The following is a 22,556-nucleotide window of genomic DNA, read 5'->3' as shown; positions in this document are numbered from 1 at the left end:
TGCACATACATGCATAATGAGGCTTCAAAACCTTACATCATCATATTTTTCATGTACAAAAAGCAAACACTCATTTGAGAAATTGTCAGTGATGTACAGATCTTGTTTCATTAACAACAAATCCACAACTTCACCAGTCTTGTGAGGACTGAGCATGATTGAGAAGACTCCCAAATAGTACTGAAATTTAGACCACTAAAGGTGAACACCTATATACGTTAGTCCTGTATTTATCTCAAACCATTGACTTCAGTGTGACAGCTTAACTTTATGAAAAAAGATTATTTACTGTCCTTGCCCATGCAGGCCTTGTTATGATGAAATCAGCCTGGTCACATATTTAGCATGTTCATTACTGAAGCCTCTAACCTGCCAGGATCCTGGTATGGCTTCAATAGACAGACCCCATCTGTCTAACGTTAAGACCATTGGAAACAGATGGAACTTTAATTGTATTTTTGTCCAAATTGCAAAATAGCTACTTGGGAAAGAAGCTAAAATAACATACAAACAACAGCAACTATGATAACAACTGCGCCTGGAATGAAATGAGTACAGTAAAAGATCAAAAACATAAGGCGTACAAATTCAGCTCTGCTCTTTGAAAGGGGATCCCCCCTAACATTACTGGCCCAGTATTGATTTACTCTGCAATTTCGTGTTTCTCTCCCTGAGCCAGCTCTGTTGAGCAGGAGGTCCGGCAAATAGCACTCATCAGATTTTTCCAAAACATAAAAGATTGATACCTTGCGTCTTTTCAGACAAAATAATAATTGAGGAAGGGTTGAAATTGGCATTTGTAGAATGGAGAACTGAAAGCAAAAGTGGATTCTCTGGCCCCTGAGTTAGTTTAATAAACCATAATGGGAAAATGTTACAGAAAGGGCACTTCTGTGATGGGAAATCTGTACCTTGTAAAAAAAACATAGAGAAGTACACTCATATATTAGATCCTTCAAATATAACCCCATAGCTTTGTGGATTGCAATGGCACCAGACACAACTACTCACATCTGGCTTGACCACTGAATAGCAATGACAAAGAAAATCTGGTAAATAGCTGACAACATCATTAAAACTTATACAGTAATACTTGTTGAAGAATTTTACGCCGCAGACACTAAAACAAAAGACACTATTTTCTTTCTTTATAACCTCTACCAGGAGTGTAGTGTATCTAAATAGCCTCCCTTTCCTAAACCCTGCAATTTTCAGCCATGGACGAAAGGAAAAGAACAGATAAACAGGCTTTTTTATATTTCAGTCCAAATCACATCAAGGTATAAACAGTGAGCCCAGAGCACATCTCCTATTCTTTTTCAAAGTAAGTCCTGCTGTTCCATTTCAAATACCTCTGGGTTATGGGTCATAATGCTGCTTTCCAGCTTCTGAACACTTTTATTCAGGCATCCTACTGTAAATAGGGGGAGATTCAACATCAAATATCGCTATTCCCCATCCTGGCCCTTTCTTCTGTTCTGAGTAGATGTGTGCTTTTGGCTAACAAAGTAATGGTTTGTGCTCCTCTCTTAGCAGACACTGAATACAAAAATGGCAAAAATAATTGAGGCGAGTGTTCTGTATAAGCAGTTCTGTATTAAGCAAGCACCCTGTATATGTATAAATAGGACAAGGTATGAAATCAATCACATTGGTAAAATAACTAAAATCTTAAGATAACATAAAGCCAATATATGTCAGGAAATTAAATTAGTGTTAGCTTATGTTATGGCTCACAGGTCCTAGGCCATTAAAGAGGTAATAAATGTGTTATAAAGCTCTTACAAGCCCCTAAGGCCATTAAGGGCTGAGCTGCAGAGCTGTTTACGAGATTGTTTATTACAGGCTAGGCTTATCATCATTTACCACGCAGAGGTGGCTAAAACGAACTCTATAAATAGCAGATTCACTGGTACTAAGCCAAGCTAAACAAGGCAGCTATAACAGGAATATATGAATTGTCACACATGCCTCCAGTGGCAAGGTGAGTCAAAGAGAAGAGGAGAGCAGTAGAGGAGAGGAGAGAAGAGGAGAGAGGAGAGGGCATGGTGACTTGCAGGTGGCTTCATATTGTCTCTATCCGCCACATATGTCCCGTCCACTGCTGAGCTGACAGGTAGGGACACATTGTGTTGACCTGAAGGCCTGTTAGGGTCCTGCAAGTGGATAAATATAGAGCAGTGGGAGAACATAGGTGTCTTAAATGACATATCTAATGATGCTCATCCTCTGCAGTCTTCTCCTATCGACCAGAATAGGCTTATGAGAACACAACTGCTGCGTGCCGTCACCAGCACGGCTCTAACTGCTCATTCTGTAAAGTAAACACTGATAGCAGCACAATTGTGTCTTCATTGTATCTTTCATGTGCCTCGACCAACACCCCTCCATCCTCTTCTACCAGACACATATAAACATAAACATCCCTATGCCTCATTTGGATTTGCAGTGAATGGGAGAGATTCATATTAAGCCTTTGCAGCTGTGTGTGTTCCATTTGCATATGAGAAAACAGTTTCAAAAGGCTTGTCTATAATGCATAAGAGCCTTTTAGGCTGTGTTTACTGCAACACTCTAGTCCTCCCACTGACAATCCATGCATGGGTTTGCATCATTTTGTGAGACATGCCAGTTTTGAATTATTTAGTCACTCATCTCTGCCACAGCACCGCATTTAACAAACACATATGCACATTCACATATAAAAAGACAGAGTGGTCTACAAGGATACTACAACAGCACCTCAGTCAGAGAGGAGGGAATCCTATTACCTAACCGTCAGAACCTGTCGGGTCCTTTTTCCCTATGTGGAGGCCTCTGTGTTAGCGGGGAATACGATGTACACCACCAGTCCATTTAGAGCTGCCTGCTCTGTGTACTTTAATGGGCCTTGGGCCTTGAGTGTCATGAGCAGAAGAAAACACAGTTCAATTTCCCTTCACGAGTGCATAAAACAAGCACCTCCACTGTACCAGCCCGATGCATAATTCACTGCCGGTGATGTGTGTCTTAAACGCTGCTGAAATATACATGGCGGCATATGCAAATTTGACAGTGCTCTCACATGCTGTACTTGCTAAACAGACAACAAGAGAATAGCATGCCACGCAGAAAGCCCCTTCTGGACCCAGACAGTATGTAGTACTGTATGTAACTGTATGTGTGCGTGTGTGTGTGTGTGTGTGTGTGTGTGTTGCGGGGGTGTTAGCTGTACATGAGGTCTTAATTGTTTTGGGAAATGCAGCGATGCTCCTTGTACCCTAAAATGTGCTCCACCCTGCTCCGCTCCGCACTGAAGTCTTTAAATCATTCGTTTGGATTTACACAATGAGATGGAAAAACACAGAAACAGCATTTGTGACATCAGACATCAGGTTCTCTTTGGGCTAACTCTCCTGTTTTTGCCATTTCAGCAGTTACGACTACAGCAACAAAATCCATGCTTGGTCAAAGAGGTATAAACCATAACCTCTCCGGGTAAGTGAGAAAATGTGCCGAAAAAAAACATAACAAAACAAAACAAAAATAACATACTATTTTTAATCTCTCTCATGGAAAAACCAATGTTGAGCTAAGGGAAAATTAATTATTGAGCCCACACAGTAAGAGTGTATTTAGAGGGAAATGTTGAGACATTTTCAAGCAAGTTGGAGATTTGTTTTTAAGCCAACATCTAGTGGCCTATAGGGGCACTGTAGCTTGTATTTCACTGTACGTGCACTGGTGTGTGTGTGTCAGTAATTTTTGTTAAGGGATGTTGATGAGGGAGGAGGAGAGGGCAGACTGGTGGTGTCAGATTTTATAAATGAGGGAGGAAATGTCTTTATCCCAGGTTTGGACACCCCCACCACTTTCCTTAGCAATCCCTCCCGGTGTGCGCGTGTGTGTGTGTGTGTGTGGTTTGGACCAGGCACTGGCTCAGTCCGATTCCCAGCAGTGTATCTTTAACAGGGCCTTCCTGCCGGGCTGCCAGCCTGTTCCCCCCTGACGGGACAACAGCCCAGCTGACGCCCCCACAGCCTTGCCAACCCACGCCTTCGACCAACAATCTGCTCCCCTGCTCCTGATGAAGGGAGGGTGATGAGAAAGTAAAAGAGAAAAAAACGAAACAAAAGCAAAGGCAATAACAAAGAAAGAAAAGGTATGTTACCTCCTTTCAGATAGTAGATGTATTCAAAATATAGATTTCTAGAGGAGCTATAATTTACGATATACTAATAACCACAGTAAGAGTTTTCATGTTAATGGCTTCTTGAAGGAAACAGAACCGTGCAGAAGAACACCCACACAAACAAGGGGAGACCATGCAAACATACAATCTACAGCTCCAACCACACCAGGAACTAGTATATTAAACTAACCTTGTGTCTGCGTGTGCAGAAGCAGAATTTTAATTAAATAGTATACTATTTGAAAAATCTGTGAGAGCAGACAAAGGATGATGAGTACTCTTGAGAAAAGGAGTAAAAGTAGTAAAATAAATGAATAAATAAATAAGCATCTGATTGGAAAGATAAATACAGAATTCATAATACAGGAATGCAATATCTGACCATTTTCTTACATATAAAATAATGCAATATCTGAGCAAATAACGATTGGATGGGTGGGAGTTGTAGCCGTGTGGTCATTAAACTTGACATTCACTGAGCTGCTAATGCACCGTGGATATGCTTTGATTTGACATTTATATTGTGGTGGCTTAAGTTTTCATAAGCAATATTTTCTCTTCTTTTAATGCCGATCCATCTCTTTACATTTTCCTATAAGTTGATTTAATGACTCCTGCTTAAGTGTTTCTATATAATGAAGACAATTATTACAATTTTAATAACACACATTTGATTTTTTTTGCGGCGATCCCGCTACTGAATTGCTTTTTTTTTTTTTTTTTTTTTGGGGTCACAAAATGTAACTACAAGACAGATCCATTCATCCATTCACTGCACAGTAAATTTTAGATCATGTGCAAAAATAGAATAAAACATGTAGTGCGTGTTTATGGTTTGCGCCCTCGCATACGTAAATCTGGCCCACAGTGCACATGTGCAGCTGCCAAAGCTGTGGTGTCGCTGCTGTTCTCTGGTGTTGAACAGTGTGTTAACAGGATGTGTAATGCGGTGCGCTGGTCCTGTGCTGCAGCCAGGGCTGGGTGGCAGCACTGTAGGCTACAGTAGGGCGGTTATCATGAAGCAGTTATGTAGCTGCTCTGCTGGGCCAGTCTAATTACAGGAGAACAGCGTGCACCAGTCTGGGCCTCCAAATGGCACCATATGTTTTCCTAGACTAACCGGCTGAATAAATGCCATTTACCCATTCAGGATGCACTGCGTCTGTGTCTGGGAATCAGTCACTCACACTCATATAAAACCATTCACACCCCCAAACACCCCACCACCCACCTCCGCCATATAAAACTCAGCTGTCAGCGGTTTACCCTGCTCACCCCTCCATGTATCCTCGCAAAGCTTCCTGTTCGGTTTAAACATTTACACATCCTATTGTAAGTTTGTCTCCTGCACACACGGACATGCATAGTGATGTTGTTAATTGTGCCCTAACCAGTTTCTTTAACTAAAGGGGTTTGGTTAATCAGAAACATTATCCAAAAAAAGCCAGCTCCAGTATCAGGGTGTGGTCAGGTCCTTTCTTCTGAGCTCTTTTCTTCTGTGACATGTGGTCAACACGTAGTAAACATGGTCGGTAATCTGACAAAGGTCACCACTGCTAAACTAGTCATGGAAGCGTTGACTCAAGAGGAACAATAAATAAAGGAGTATAAATATATTTCATTTCTCCTTTGGTCCGAGTGATTTATCTTGTCAGTCTTAATGGTATTGGTTACATCTACTATCTGGACACTGCAGTTTTGCTGTCAAGCTATTCTACTGTAGCTGTTAGCTGCTAGTAAGTGCTACTGGGTTTAACTGGGATGAGTGCCCATTCAAAATTAAGCAATGGAAACATTTTTTGTTGGGCAAGGAGAGGCTATAACATTCTCAGACTATATAATGTTAATAATCCCAGAAAAGGGAATAATTTTTATTTGTTTAGTGTAAAAAAAAAAAAAAACTAGAAAAGAAAAAACTAAACATCCCTTAGGGTTTTTTTTCTTTTTCTTTTCTATCTTGTTAATCATCTCACATCCCTACCTCAAGTCGGGAACCAGTGACTTAGCTTATCATGTGGCAATAATACAATTCAGAAAGGCTCTGATACAAGCTAATGTTGATGCCTTTTTTCATTTGGCTTCGATTTGAACATCCAGTATTTCCCTACCAACACTCGCTGGCAAAATTGCAATCACAGTGTCACTGATAACAAGAACATAATTCTTTGTGGGTGCAAAAAGCTGACAACATTTGTATCATGACCTCTTTTTTTGGAAAAGCTCCCTGTATCATCAATAGATAGACCTATCACACATCATCGGTTTGTTAATGAGAACAGCCTAGGCAGAGCCACTCACAGATGCCTATCGAGGGCAGAAAACAAAAAGAAAATGTAAGTAAATATGGACTGTAATTACTATGACAAGGTTGAAAAAACAGATAACACACCGCAGCAGCCCGAAGGCCTTCTTTCTCAAACATGCGCGTGCACAAGGGAGCTTGCTCATACACAGGACGTACACAGGCGCTCAACCATATGCACAGCCACACACACACACTGGGAACAAATCAAATGTTTTAATCAGCTTGCTACAGCACATAATGAGGATCCACTAAGCCCTAGCTATCAGCTGCCATCGGCCACTTACTTGTGCCTTCAAAGAGCTGATTTTTCACTTCGTCTACAACCAACTTAACACAGTAACTATCTAGAGTGAACACAGTCTTTGCATGTGCAATAAAACCTGAAAAGTGTAAGTGATGTTTCAGCAAGTGATATATATGCTGTAAAGCAAGGAAGCAATTATGTGTGAGTGGACAAGACAGTGCAACCTATAGGGAAAATATGTTGGAGCTGATTACATCCAATTTGTCACTGGTGTGATTTACTGCACGGAAATACTAGAAAATGGCTGTCTAGGATATTGGTTGGGATATACATGACAGAGTATGACATGCCATACCACATCACATAAATCTGACAATGACCTTACATACCTTGCATAACCCAACTTCTTGACTAACAGATACAGTATCGGATATACCTCTCACCTTGAGTGCACACGCCAACGCAATGTGCACCTGGCCTGGTCACACCTGCTGTATAGCGCAAGGCAATCACATGAATCAGTCAAGGCAGTTACAGACAGACTAGTTTCCACAGAACTGCAGGTATGTCAGAATTCTTACTCAACAGTCCAGGTGTGTGTGTGTGTGTGTGTATGTGTGTGTCAGTGTCGGTGTGTCAGTGTGTGTGTGAGGTGTACGTGGGGAGATGCACAGAATGCGTGCAGGTGGGCCTCCCAGTGCAGTTTATGGCCTCCTGGCTTAGCTCTGACCTCTGTGAAGAGGATTCACAGCTCCAGCCCACCAGCTGGAGAAGTGATGACCTGAGAACTGAACGAACCAAGAGACTCGTCCTCCTGTCCTTGTCTCCTTCCTGCCTGCCTGCCTGCCTGCCTGCAGTTTGTTCTGAGTGGGAGACATGCAGAGCTGGGTGCACCTGCCTAAAGATATCAAGCTGGATAAATCCCTGTCCTCCTTCAAATCACTTCTTTGAACTCAGTAGTTTAGATATGATTCAACTGTTTTATTTTCATTAACACAGGAACAAACTTTTAAAAGTAGTTTTCCTTTTTTGTCCACCTAGCTCTGTGAACTTCTGACTGTATATATTTAGATATTCATTTATATGTGTGTACTGTAAGTACAGCATTGAAATATTAAAAATGGCGCACATTTGATAAATTATGCATAGATATAATTAAATATTGGGTGTTGAGATATATTCATTATAAATGACTGGAGTTGTGTTGATGAGTTATTGTTGGAACATTGAGTGTATACATCCCCCTTTTGACAATCAGCTGATTGAGGCAGTAATTGTACCAGCTGGTATACAAGAGCTCTGAGCTGTCATGAAGCGTCTGTTCTTTGGTTTGTAGCCACATGTTTTTTGAACCCTGGGTTATCTTAAATTAAAGTTGTTTCTTATGTCTTATATTTTTCTATTTTAATATCAACTCTTCTGTACATCATCTGGTAGGATTGGTCTAATTTGTTTGTGGAAAATAAGGAAAAGAATGAAAACTGAATGAGAAGGGAAAATAAAATATGATAAAAATTAAGGAACTCAGTGGACTCTGAGGGATGTTTGTGTGTGTGGAACCAGACCCATTCCAAAGAACAAAAATAGAGCAAATATGTACATTGATAATTGCCAGTTTAATTGTTTTCCACTCAATTAGTTGAGTGAAGGAACTCACATCTGTACTTTTTTTTGTACCACATTTTTCATGACCGGTTTCACACTTTGAAAAAGAAAAGCTTTAGATTTGAAGACTGAATTTAAATTTACTTGATGAACCATTTTTGCACTTTATAACTAGATGTACATATTGAAACAACATTGTCCGAGAGAGTGGCTCAATCAGACAGAGAAAAGCTGTGCCATCTGTGCCAGAGGTTACCATACATGTCAAACCTAAAGCAAGCTAACTCGAGCCTCTGTAGCAACATCCGGTGCAGCCTGCTGTAAAATAAATGACGTTGTTAGCTGCAGTCTCGCAGGTGAAATGTGCTGCTGCTACAATTATTCTAATGCCAGCATGCCAGAATGCCAGTGCTACCAAATGCTGCTGTCAACCCAGGGGTTTAATTAGTTTGGCACGTGTGCCACTTATAATCACCTGCCATTACCAGTTCTGGCTGCATCTGCTTACACGTCTGTCAGTGGCGGCCAGGCTGTGTATGTGTGTATACTGTAGGTAGGTGGGTGTGTCGGACGGTGGGTTGGTGGGTTGGTGGGTGTATATTTTGGCAACAGAACATAGCCCTCAACCAACCTGAAATCTAGACACAAAGGGTTCATTGGCACGAGTTCCCTCTGCAATCACACACTGTATATTTATATGTAAAGATATATACACATATGGCGGTAGAGAGAAATTAGGCCAAAACAGGTGTCTCTTAGTAAATGTATACTAAACAGTTATAGTCAAAGTAGCTGTCAGGTACATCCAAGACAATTCTATTATTGGTACAGACTTGTCAGCCGTCCGTCTGTACAGATGCGTTGTGAAAACATAGGGGAGCAGGGCTTCGTAGTGTCAAACTGCATTGTGAATAGAGCTACACCTCAGGCTGAATACATCACATTGTGATTTCATGAGAGCTGGAAGAGGAGGAAGAAGAAAAAAACTTAAGGGCGGCTGGTGAATTTCAGCCCAAAACAGGAGAAATGGAATTTAAAAGTGAATCGTTCACTCCCCCTGGCGTAGCAGTGGCTACCTCTAGGGCTGGGGGAGGAGGAGGAGGAGGAGGAGGAACAGGAGGAGAAGAGGAGCCCCCCCTGGCTCTCACAGTCATGTGACCACTGAGCTCAATATCTAAAGGATGGACCTCAGGCTGTGTATTTAGCTATTGGGTCATGAGCTCGTGTGCGTGTGTACAGGTGGCTCCATACATTTGTGTGTGCAGCAGAACACATACATGTCTTCCCACTGAGAAAACAGCAACTCAGCTCTCCTGATTCACCTACGTCTGCTGCAGCACAATAGCTTTAAATATCTCTATTCTTTCCAGAAAGTTCCCATTTAGCACTAAACCAAGGCTTCAATATTGTGCCGCCTCAAAAACATCTGTCGGGGACTTGTGTGGCTACACTAATTACAAATATCTGCAGTAATCCGGCGCCGATAAGAGAGTCATTACTCCACCAGACATTTATCACTATGGGATTGATGACCCATTTCAGAGGCAGCCTTTGTACGGGGAAGTGAAATCGCTGATATCCCTTTTATCCAACATCGCTGCTGAAACCATCCATTTGTCAGGAGGCAAGCTAGTTAGAATTGTAATTAACAGCTATGGACTTTGCCCCTAATAGAATTTTTGCAGGAAACTGCAGATTGACATAGGGGGAGGCAAGGGGGGAGTTTTACTGTGTTTTCCTTTTCTTACTAATTGCCACTTGGAGTGGCTGTCTGTCGGGAAGAGCTGCTCTACGCTTTGTCAAGAAAGTGCCACAGCAGCACTCCAGTTTCTCCAAAAGCAGAATTTCTGTACATTTGTAAATATGTAAGCACAATCATTTAGAGATGTGCACTCACAGGCACATTGCTTCGATGCAATAATCTGTCACAAACACAAATGCATATTCATAGGTCAAACATAAAATATGCACTTCCTTGCTTGAATACATCAGTTATAGGCCTCCTCTGACTCTTTTTCATACTCAAACACTTTTACACACCCACCACCCACACAGACACGCACAGAGTGGAGGAGCAGATGATCACAGTAGGTAGGGACTAAAGGTCTGGCCACCTGCCGGCCACGTCCCATCTCTGTGGCGGTAATGAACAGAGACAGCTTGGGGACCGCCCTGTGAGCTTGTCCCCCCCTCCCAGTCTCCCTGCTTCGGGGCAGAGCTGGGGGCCCTGAGGTGACAGGGACGCCAGAGATGTTCCACACACTGACAGGCAGGTCTTACCTGGCCAACCCGCTGTACACATTGGCCTGACGACACACAGACACACACACACGGACACACATACACAGAGACACAGGGACACAGGGACACAGGAAGATACACAAAGATGTGCATGCGTGAGTGCTGTATATACGTGCGCACTGTTACTGTTCACATGAGTTCACGTACATACCCATATGCACAAAACCAGAGCACAAACGCACACACAGGCGCACACACGCTGACCCGGTGTAATTTCTCCAGCACACGGCTGGTGACAGGAGCAGCTGCGGCCGCTACGGCAGACAGATGAAATTTTCATAACTATCTCCTCCAACTTCCATCCTCACCTTCAGGATAATTTATGACCTGCCTGCCAGCCTTGAAGAGACAATATGCTTGCTATGAAATGAAGTGTTCCAGCGGCGTAGGTTATAATTAACAGAGGAGGGGAGAAAGATGTGTGTATATCAGGTGGGAGGGGTGAAGATGGGGGGCAACCCAGGAGGGGTGGTTGTGGTAGATGGAGTGGAGAAAATAGAGAGGGAATGAACATGTGGTGTGCATATCTAATATGTGTGTGTGTGTGTGTGTGTGTGTGTGTGTGTGTGTGTGTGTGTGTGTATGTGTGCGTGAGTGTGTGTGTGCGTGTGTGTGTGTACATCACATACTGGACATTACCACACCCCCCGAACCACAGGAAGTGCCTCAAATCATATGCAAAACACTGTGAACATCCGATATGCAGTTTGTATGTTTACTGTGGTCAAAGTTCTATTCATGCTATTTAGCTCACTTACCACACAAACATTTTTTCACATATTCAATATTTCAGCATTGCGATCCTAAACTGGTTTCAATTTGATGTTTTGAGGAGAATTTCCATCCAACCAATAACAAACAGGATGGAGATTAGATAAGCTGTTATGACAGTGTATTTTGAGAGCACACCCTCCAACAACCCATAATGCCATGTTCTTGTCATTTGTTTCTCATGCCTGCCACACATCCTCACCCAATCATGCTCTATCAGCTCTCTTGGATAATGGTTTTGACCAGAAAGAATGTCCTGGTTTTCCTGACTACCAGTAAAACAGGCCCCAACCCATTCCCTCTCCCCCTTTCCTCACCACATTGTCTTTCCCAAACACAAATCTTGTTTCCATATTAAAAAAAAAAAGGCAGCGTTTAACGGGTAACTGTATCTGCAACAAGTGTGTTTAAACGTCTGCGGGACTTTTAATGACATTTTTAACTCTCTCCTTCTCCCTTTCTGTACCGCACTGCGTTGCCAAGCTCTAGCCGTGAAATGGATAATTATGAAATGACTGTTTCCATTAAAAATTGTAAGCAATTTAACTCAGTTGTGACAAAGTCAAGGAGAAGCGGGGAAAACTGAACAAAGAAAGTGAGAGAGTGACACAGATTCCTGAAAGTTGCAAGTCTTCCATCCACTCGCCTAACCACAGAACGAGAGAAAGCATGTAGCTTAACGGCTAATTACTGACTTGTTTGAGAAGCAGGCAAGATAGAGGTAAGTGCATATTTACACGGCTTGAACTTGTTTGTACAGTAAGTGGAAAGTAAAGGAGTAGCATCATCAGTCATCTTGTTCAAAGCGCATTCCTGCAAGAATAAGACGTTCTCTGATGTACTTTCCAGCCTGGGAGCTAACTAGGATGGGAGGACAATTGCTACGGCAACAGCAGCTGTGAGGTTCTGCTGAGGTCAGGACATGTCATGCATAACTGACTGATTGCTAAACAGGGGTGGGTGCATGAGAGAAGAATTCATAATTTATGATCAAGCACACACAAGCACACACCTCACAAACATGCGGGCCACAGTTGATTTCTCTGCACGCATGTAACCCGTCACAGGGACCACACAGACATGTTTTAGATAAAGACAGACAAATTAGACGACAGAATTTTAGGCTAACCACTGCGCTTGCGTTAATTACAGGCCGGCCGCTGATGAAAGAGACAGATGACATGTCCTTATTTGTTTTCTCCTGCAGTGCCCTAAACTGAGTAAACACAGGGATGCAGATGACAGCAGACGAAGGTGGCACACACAGAGAGACACACAAACAACAAAGATATAGAACGTGGTTGTGGGATGAGAGTTCCACCCACCAAACACAGGTGTTTGCCCACCAGTGCGGCGAAAAAAAAAAAAAAAAACAGAGAAACAAGGGCACAGTCAGCTAAACCTTTGGCTGGCGACTCGTGCCGAGGAAAACAGACTGAGCTAGCCCTGTCTGTTCCTCTTGCAAAACAGGACCACTGTTGTGGGGGGTGATGTAGAGGCAAATGTGGGGCTGCAGTCTGGAAGATCTGATTAACCTGTCACCTCGGGTTGCAACTTACATCGCACAGGCCTGGTTGACAACATGCCCGGACCAACCTGCTGCCAACCAGAACACTGGTTTATGATGCCAACCCAAATGCCACCCCTACCCTTGCTAATTAAACCTTATTAACAGCATGATACAACCTTCTCTTAACTGTACCCCGCAAACGCTGCTTCCCAATCTCTTACACATGATAGCCAGTCAGATTCCAGATAGTGAAGGAAAGTCAAAGAATGACACGTTGCTTCCATTTTAAAATTTCAGAAACCCCTCTCAATCATTTGTGCAATTACAGCTGGACAGATGACAGCTTTGCTAGAGGTCTATGGGACCCTGTGCTCAGCAACCCCTTGAGAGTATAAAATGAGTGAGTTGTCTGTGGCATGATAGCAATCCCGCCTCCATTTTTTAAGGCTTAAGGAGGTCATTGGCCACATTAGACAAGGATGTGGTCTGTCCATCTTTATTGTGGACACGACACTGACAATCTTTCCAACTCCCATCTGGGACAGGGGATCTCCATTATCTCCGAAGTCCTTGCTCCACCCCTGTTCAGGAATTGGGGCGGGGTCTGTCAAGGACAACACAAAAGAAATGTCACCACTCCTGGAATGAAGTGCCAGCCTACGAAGGTCTCTCTCTTCTTTTTTCTGTGTCTCTATGCATCTCCACAGGGGTGCAACTGGTAGCTGACAACACTGGCGGGGTCAACCTCGACCGGGCACAGCTTCAACTTCGGCTCTCTGGCCCCTGCTGGCCCCCGGTGACCCTTAGTTTTGATGACAGACTGGGCCTTTTGTGTAGCAGCGCCCTGTCCAGGTGAGGACAAGAGAGAATGACAATGGCAGGAAACATAAAGCCGATGGAGACTGGGAGACGGCCCTACGGGTCATGGGTCAAGCTGGACAGCTGAGTGATGAGTGCAGCTGTGAACACGTGGACCTCCTTCTCTGTCCTTTAGTCATGTCAGCTGATGTTGCCTTTGTCTCTGGATAAAGACCTCACTAACTCTCAACAAGTTAGAGAGAAGTAATAAACACAGGCAAACAGATGTACTACGCCACAGAGTGCACAGCTATTACAGTGATACCCTAACTTGTACAGTCTGGGTCAACTGAATGCAGGGTATTCAACTACTGTATAATTAATTTAAAAATTGGAATGGCTGCCGTTTTTAGGTGAATTTAGGCAATTAGCTCTTTAATATTTATGTTGAATTTTTATAATTTCTTACTTGCATTAGTACTTATAATATACCTTACAAGTTGTCATCCTTGAGAGAAGAAAGAGAAAAAAGCTGTTTTATAAGTCAAGATTAATTGTGCAGTCCAATATCATGTACAATGTCTCAATTAATATGATTGCATATGATGTATTATCAGTCTTGTTATGTATTACCCAGGCCTATTAAACAATGGACATTTAAGAGCCTCCGAACTACAGCAATGTCTTGATTCACACATCCTGAGTTGTCCCACAGGTCATTTGCTGCCTACTCTCCTACCGGCCCACACTGAGAGATGGGAGGATAGGGTTTGCCAAGTCAGGCACAAACCCTACTTGGATCATAAACACCCCCGCCTGTCTCCGCTTCTCTTTTCTCCTGCACGGAGATGAGTTAGGTTTGCACTCTGTTAATCTTTCACTACAGGCCTACCCGCTTTTACACTGGCCCGCTGGAGAACAGAAGAGGGGAATGAAAGAAGGCTAGTAAAGGACGAGAGTGGATAAAAGAGCAGGAAGAAAAAGCCATAGAGAGGGCCAGATGGGCACCTTCACAGTCCATTTATCAAACCCAATGTGGCCCTCCCCTCCCCTCCCCGCTGCTCTCATGTCCTAAACCCCCATGTAATTCTGTAATGATTTTCATTATCATATAATGACCTTACAAAGCCTACAGCAGTTTGCATGGTCAGTACAAAACTCGCAGCTGTTCCCTTCAGTGTTTGCTCGCCGGGTGTGACAAAGCTTTTTTTGTTTTTTGTTTTTCTGTTGGTCAGAGAAGTGACCTCTAGGCTCTGGAAGGTCAGCACGAGGTCACCTCATCCAGTCAGAGATAGCCTTACTATAAAGCGTACAGTCAAGATAGCATCATACCAAGTAACTACTGTAAGCACCATAAGTTAAAATATAGCACTTTTCAGAATAAAACTATGGACGATTGTTGGATTTTGTGTGTATGTGCTTCCAGTGTTCGTCAAGCAGTGAGTGCTTCTTTACCCGTATTTGCACAGATGTGAAACAAGATCTATGCATTTTCAAAACCTAATAATTCCAGTACGTAGTGTTTTGAATCTCTATTGTTCTGGTGCCACTGGGATATGCCATTTCCAATCCTAATAGGCCTGCTCCCTGGAGATTGCGCCTTGCTCTTCAATCTGTACTTCCTGTGTGGCATACTCAACTGCTCTGCTACGGTACAGTCACCCACCCACATAATAATCCATCTATTTCCAGGGTACTCACGGGGCATTTACCGAAGGGACACGGAGGGCAGCATCTATCAAAGAATTCACCATGTGCATCAGGAAACCCAGTTACCAGAAAAGCTCATAAGAATAAAAAAGATCTCATAACTTTGTTGGCTCAGAGTGAATGAATGGACTGCTTCTGCAAGCAGGGTGAGCCGAGGCATCACTCACTCTGAGTGCCTATAAGTCACTTGTGAAGAACCACTGGTCACCGGGTCCAATTTCTCTTTCTTTCCTTCTTGCTAGTACTAAAAATGCCCCAGAGGCAGAAAATGGCAGCTAGCAGGTCCACGTTTCAGTGCACAGAGCGCTGCTTTAACTGGTGTTTAAGAAACAAAAGTCAGCGAGAAACTTAATCAATCAGTGCTGGTTGTTTATGTTTATGTGCCTCTAGCAAGAGTCATCAATCATGCTTTTTTTTTCCATCCTTATGTGCTGAATGGAAACCATGGAAACAAAAGGCAGTATTATGATAAAAGCCTGCCTGTTGCATATTGTGTGGAAACCTAATTAGGATGCCCGATATAAAAAAAAGAAGCAAAATGAATCAGCAAATTAATTTCAAACGTCCTATTTTGGTGAGTGCTTTTATGAAAATAAATGAGGGTTTGGATACATCTGACTCAAGTGAACACGATCTGCTTTCTATGTGTCTGATTCTGTAATATACCCTATCTTTAATTCAAAACATTGACTTTACCTCTCCAGACTGAATAAAAAATACTAATCTTTTCTTTCTGCACAAAGAACTCATAAGCTGCAACGCTCTAATCAGAACCAGCACGTCTCACTTAACATTGCACCTAGCCATGTGTTTAGTTTTGTGTAAATGCTATCTGTTGACAGCCACTTGACAGGATGACCCCCTGGCTTTTTTGTAAGTGGGGGCTGTGGGGGGTTAGGGACAGGCATTTAATGTGTGTAAAGGGGAGAGGAGATATCAGGAGCAGCTGGAGTTCAAACATATTGTGTGGGACGCTTGCCCTCCTCCAAAACTAATCTAATCAGTCTTTCACTGCTGATAGAGTAAACGTCTGTCTGCCCCACTGACAAGGACTGAGCATTTCCTGTCCTAGTCTGTGATACTGCTTGTCAGGATCTTAGGGTGGGCTGAGCTACATATAGGGAGACACATAGTGAGAAGGTGGTAACATTGGATTGTGTGTGGTGGGCGAATCGGGACGGTTGGGGGGGACAGTGCTGATGTTAGCCTGGGGGTGGGTGTGGCAAGATGGTTTCTAGCTTTCAGCACCTGCAGTTGGAATGTACTATCAGAGCAGGCCCTACATCAGAGTTGTGAGGCGGTGGGTGTTGACGCAGCAAAGCAAAGGTGTGTGGAAACAGCCTGTTTACAAGGCTCATCTGGATGGGGCATAGCTAAGGGTCAACTAGAGGGGACAACTCAAAACAGAGGGGCGCCATGGAAAGATGAGGGCCACAACACTGCAGGAAGTTAACATACATCTTTCAAAAGGAAAGATGTTGCTTTGAGGAATTTCTAGTCTGTGGATTCTGCCCCTGGCACTTTTGCTCTCTTTAGTCTCTGGATCATGTCTGCTCCAAAATGTGTGTGTGTTGTGTGTGAATGTGTGTGACACTGAGGTCAAATCTGTTGATAGAGACAATAAGCAGGGAAACATATGTGACCGTAGATCTAGTTTATACATGCATGCCAGTGTTTGTGTGTGTCCTTGCTAGTGTTGAGGGGGAGAGTGACTGAGAGAAGGAGCAGCTAAAATAACACAGAATTGTGTGTGTGTGTGTGTGTGTGTGTGTGTGTGTGTGTGTGAGGCCCGTCTTTATCTGAATGAATGACCAGTGTTCTAATCCCTGCGCTCTCTACCCTTATCTAGAAGGAAGGAAATGACTGAGCTTATCCAAGACACACGTGTCGTTGTGATAGCTGTGATAGCTGCCAGGCCCAAAGAGCACAAACAAACACCGACCATAGCATTGCATATCTATGGAATTCACATCAACTCTTCACAAGGAATCATCATCAATGCCACTCCCAGTGGAAGTGGGACTGGGATGATGAATCCTGATTATTGCGTTTATTGATGTGATCACATATAATTAATAACCACAGCTAATCCTATGATGATTTGAAGTTTAGACACACTTTCTCATTCAAGTGAATGGGAAGGTGGATCCAAATGTTCAACTGGTACTGTAAATGAAAGGAGAAGTGTCCTGAGTGTTGACATGAAGTATTCTGACTTTACAACAGCCACTATGTCAAGTGTGCCATGCTTTATCATTAATTTGATTTGACAGTACTGTGCTTTTCCGACATGTAAATAGGACTAGCTCACATAATTGCACAGTTAAACTTTTATATGTACTGTATGTTGTTGATATAATTCAGTTTTGATTACAGTATGAGACAGGGTTGATGATTGGTAAGACTTCCTGTCTCACATGTCTGACGGGGATTTAAAAAAAAATGTATGTCCAATGGAACGGAATAAAGTTGGTGGTTCAATGTGTTACCTGTCTCTCCATGTCTGTCTTTGCTGGTGTCTGTCTGTCAAAGCAGATAGCAGGGTCTCTGCCATCTCCCTCCTGCCCTCCTCCGCCCCGTCCTCCTCCTCCACTGTGGCCAACAACAGCATAGTCTGAAAAACAGTAGCAGAAGTAGAAAATACAGTAGGTGGATCAAATATAACCACATGAAAAGATGTGCGAAAGAGAGTATGATCTGGATCACTGACCAACTTCTCTCACTTTTTACCACTTTATGCCAAGTCAGATTCAACAAACTCTTAAATGCACAAACTTGTCATTAATCACTTACCACCTGGTTATGAAGAAATGCATGTTTATGAAATAGTATCCTTGCATAATTAAATGTCTCCATAAGGCTACCTGTTTAACTATGATTTTAAGCAAGATTCATTCAAAAATAGGAAATGAGAGGTGATGTGACAGTCCTGGAGATGCAAGACATGGAAAATGTTAGCCTATACAGTCAGTGATGTTACACTCTCTGGTATATCGGAGGATGTTGCCCCTGACAGCAACCTGCATACAGACCCTGAGGCAGCTGTCGGAGTCAAAGACATGTTCCTAACAACTGAAATCTAGCCTATAAGATGCCATGCCAAAATATTCAAGTGAAATCATGAAATCAAAAAAGGAAAAAGATGTTCACTTCTCAGCAAATTGGCAAGCGATGACGATATGGTGAACACACTGTTCATTTTGCATTACGTTTATTTTCATTGTATGTTTATTTTAATAACATATGCTATTCAATCTGAAAATACAGATTGAAGAATTATGAAACTTAAGTCAAAAACATTCCTCAGAGAGGTAAAGTCATATGACAGGTCTGGACCACTTGAACATTTTATATTATATTTTTGACCAAATTCAAAATATCACCTTGATGGCAATGTTGTAAGGATGAAAGTTGGTGCTTTCACAAAATATTTACACAACAAGTTCTTTAATAAATAGCCATCAGTAATGTGGATATCATGACTGAGTTGATATAGGACAGTAATATTTACATCACTTCACTGTAACACAGCTGTAAAGATATTTAGTCTCACATCACAGTATTGATATATCAATATGTTGCCCACCCTTACTGGTAAATGCCACAAATGTCCCCACTAATCTCTAAAAAATCACTTATACAGGCCACTTAAGAGCAAATCTGTTCATACACATGGTTCTTGAGCATTTTCTTAAACAGTAGCTAAAATGATGATGGTTGGTTTACTTCCTACTAAATCCTTGAGTAAGACACTTCTAAACTATTTGGCTCTTTCAAATAAATATCAAACTACATGAAAGCAAGCAGAAAAACTACCTGAAGCTATTCCCTCCATCCTTGAGTTCCAATCCTCACTTTAGAAAATTACCCAGCTCTGAGTCAAGACTCCATTATAACAACCCTGGGACGGCATCATACAGTAAGTCTAGCATAAAGTCAGTTTCACATCAGAGGATGGGCAAATTACACCCAATATTAGAGTGTGAGTCAATTAATCACGTCCTGCACAGCATAGTGTAATGTGTGAGTATCCCCCTGTTGAACATGAATTACAGGCCGGCTTAAAGTGTGACGTGGCACATCAGTGCTAATCTGAGACATCCTGGCAAACCTTCGCCTCCAAGTCCTCAGCAGCCTCTAAGCTGGTTGAGAGGGAGTCAAATGAAAAAGGATCTGGCAGCCCAAATTAAATGCAGTGCTGTCAGCCACACTCAAATCCCTCTTTCCCCTTACCGTCTCCCTCTTCTTCTCTACCCTTCACAGACTCTCTCCCTCTCTGAATATCCTTAAATGTCTCCCCCTCCTCCTTCTCTCAGCCTCTGAGAAGTGATGGATCTGTAACTCTGACTGACTCTGACGCCTTGTTAAGAACAGTCTCTTCCTGTCACATCCACCAGTCAAGCGCGTTCATTTCTTCCCATTAACAGTCACTCGCCTCCCCAGTCATCCAACCCTCTTTTCAGAAAACCCACAATGTAAAGGAACCTTCATTTCTCCTCCTCTCTCTCTCTCTTTTTTTTAATCCCTTTCTGACAATCTACCTGTCTGTCTTAATTCATGTGAAGAAAGGTTTGATTGTCTGTGTGTGTGTGTTTCCAAAGGAGAGGAGTGTGATTTGCAGACAAAGTAATATTGCTTACTTCCTCCATACCACACAGGACAGGTGTCAAAACATGTGGCGGTGTGTGACTGATTACAGCTGACTCGGAGGAGACACCAAAGATTGCGGTGACCAGGAGGAAGCAGGGCTGGCTATACTCCGTATGGAAACTGTACCTTTCAGTTTGGATCAAACCATGCCCTCCTGGGATGAGTGACAGGCTAAGAAAGTGCCAGAAAGTGCATTCAGAGTGTATCACTATCTCAGCTGGTAGACATCATATTGCCATGGCGGCCCCGAAGCGCAGTTTCAGTGTTTTAAACACAACTGAAGAACAAGTGTTGATCTCAAACCTGCTCTGACATCCTTCTGAGCTTTTTGTAGAACCTCCCAAAGCCGGCCCGCGAACACAGTGATTATAACCATAGGAAAGACTTAAGCTTATGCTAACTATGATATACTGACTAAGCTTTAGATGAGTCCATAATACTTGTACATTGTCACACCAATAAGTCGATGGGTTATTTGCATCAATAAAGTTTCATTCCCATCTCAATGATGATGATAGAAGTCACCAAACTGAAAACACCCTTAAGTCTGCTCACCTTAAATACACCAATGACAGCTTCTGCTTTTTGGGAGAGTGTGTACATTTGTGGGTGTGTGTACTGTAAAGCCTCTATTTATGTTTGTTGTTGTTGTTTGTTTCATATTGAATATAGGTGTAAGTTTAATATTGTGAATGTGTGTTAAAGCGCCCTACCCATGTAAATGTGTGCGTGTGTGTTTGCGTGCCAGAGTGTGTTTGCGTATGATCCTGTGTTTAGAAGACCCGGTGCTGAGAGAGGCCTTCAGGTTTAGCCCCGGGCTGATCCCCAGGCCATTTAGACACCCCACTAGTTGTTTACTGGTCAAGCCCAGCCTCACTCACCCTCGGCCAGACCACGTCCCTTTATCTCTGAGGCAGTGTTAGCACTAATCAGCCCCCTTTTTTATCCATCTATTTACTCCTTGATGACAGTAGCTGTCCTCAGCCTCCACCTCTCTCAGACTGATGCTGACCACAGATGTCCCACTGACCCAGGCCACATCCCGAGGTGAACGAGAGGACAAGAGGGACTTGTGTACCCCCATCCTTGGTCCCCGGACCCCAAACTTAACCGTGTCTATTTTACTACGCATAACATTTCCGGTCCTGTGCAGAAAAAGGGGTAGGTAAACAAACACGCAGCCAGGATGAGGTGATATTTTGGTTGGTGGAGAGTTGGAGTGATGATAGTGTTCCAAAACGATGGCTAGCTAGAGGCCAGCCCGGGGCAGCTTACTAACACCCAAGCCGGGACTGTATCTTAACACCAACAAGCATCTGTCTATTCCATCACATAACAACATGTCACTCATTCAACACAGAACAATCAGATGGGGAAATTGTTTGTTACTGCACACAGCGCAAAATGATGTACAACCCTTAAAACCTCACACACTAGCAACTACGGCTCACATAATAGCTAAGAAGTGAGTGCTAAAAGAGAGGAAGCTTAAAAAAAGAAGCATGCAGAACTGAAGGTTTACACTCCATAAAATAGAGCTACTAGCTGACCACCAGTGTGTCTCAGAAACTGTTAACACCCCATGAAATGCCTTAGCTGACTTAAGACCAGGACTTTCAGGAGACCCAGAGCACTCTTAAGCTCACTGGCACTCTCTTATATAGGAAACCTTTTATGCCTGCAGGCCGCAAACACTTGCAAATACTAAAATGTACCTCCCTTATTAACTATTTTAACAGAGAGGGGTGATTTCTAGACGAAAAAAGACATTCCAGGTGAGAAATAGTTAACTAAAAAGGTATGTGGTTAACAAAGACACCGGGAAAACCAGAACTTCCCAGGGTTTTGGCTGGTGGCTGGTGTTAATTTTCCACCATGGTGCCTTCCCTCCTAAGTGCACCTCTGTCTGTTAGACTGGCAGCCTCCATGTCTGTCCCACTGCCACTAGCATGTGTAACAGGCTCAGCAACAGGCCAGCAGACTCCCCTGTTTCACTGTGTGCCAATATGCCTGCGTGCCCATATGGAGGCAAGCATGGCCCTGACTAGTAATCCATCCTCCAGTTTGTGACTGTTGAGCCACCGCTGGGGCCTTTAACTCATAGTGATGGCGTGCAAGTACTAAAAACCTCCACAAATTCAGTTCTATATTAAAATTTGTATTTGCGGCATTAAGCTGCAAATCTAATCCAGGCCGACTTAGTCTACAGTGAGAAAACTGTGTACGATGGAAAATCATGGAACAGACTATTGACTTCTGACCACTGTGTCAACACATAACTTGAAAACAGAGCCTTAAAGGGTACGTTAAACAACAGATGTCTTATTCTAAGATCATGACATTTATCGCATGAATATTTTAAAAGGTTTTCTAAATGTTAAAAAAAACAGGCTCATGAGGACTACGCACACTGCACTACAGGTAATACTTATAAAATTGAAATTTTAGGGTATCATCCTAAATCAACAACCTTTATATAATCTCTATCGTA

General features: G+C 42.8%; 1 protein-coding gene across 1 annotated transcript in view; it reads right to left on the bottom strand.

Annotated features, from left to right (window-relative positions):
- Window positions 1-22,556, bottom strand: part of fto (FTO alpha-ketoglutarate dependent dioxygenase) — a 119,531-nt gene that overhangs the window by 46,584 nt on the left and 50,391 nt on the right. Inside the window, exon 8 of the mRNA XM_053317123.1 lies at window positions 17,905-18,029. Within this exon, the coding sequence (XP_053173098.1) occupies window positions 17,905-18,029 (125 nt within the window). The remainder of the gene's footprint in view (window positions 1-17,904; window positions 18,030-22,556) is intronic.

The sequence above is a fragment of the Scomber japonicus genome, chromosome 1 (assembly GCF_027409825.1).
Source record: "Scomber japonicus isolate fScoJap1 chromosome 1, fScoJap1.pri, whole genome shotgun sequence".
NCBI classification, from domain to species: Eukaryota; Metazoa; Chordata; class Actinopteri; order Scombriformes; family Scombridae; genus Scomber; species Scomber japonicus.
The sequence above is the reverse complement of the archived record's forward strand: the minus strand, read 5'-3'. Positions and strand labels throughout refer to the sequence as shown.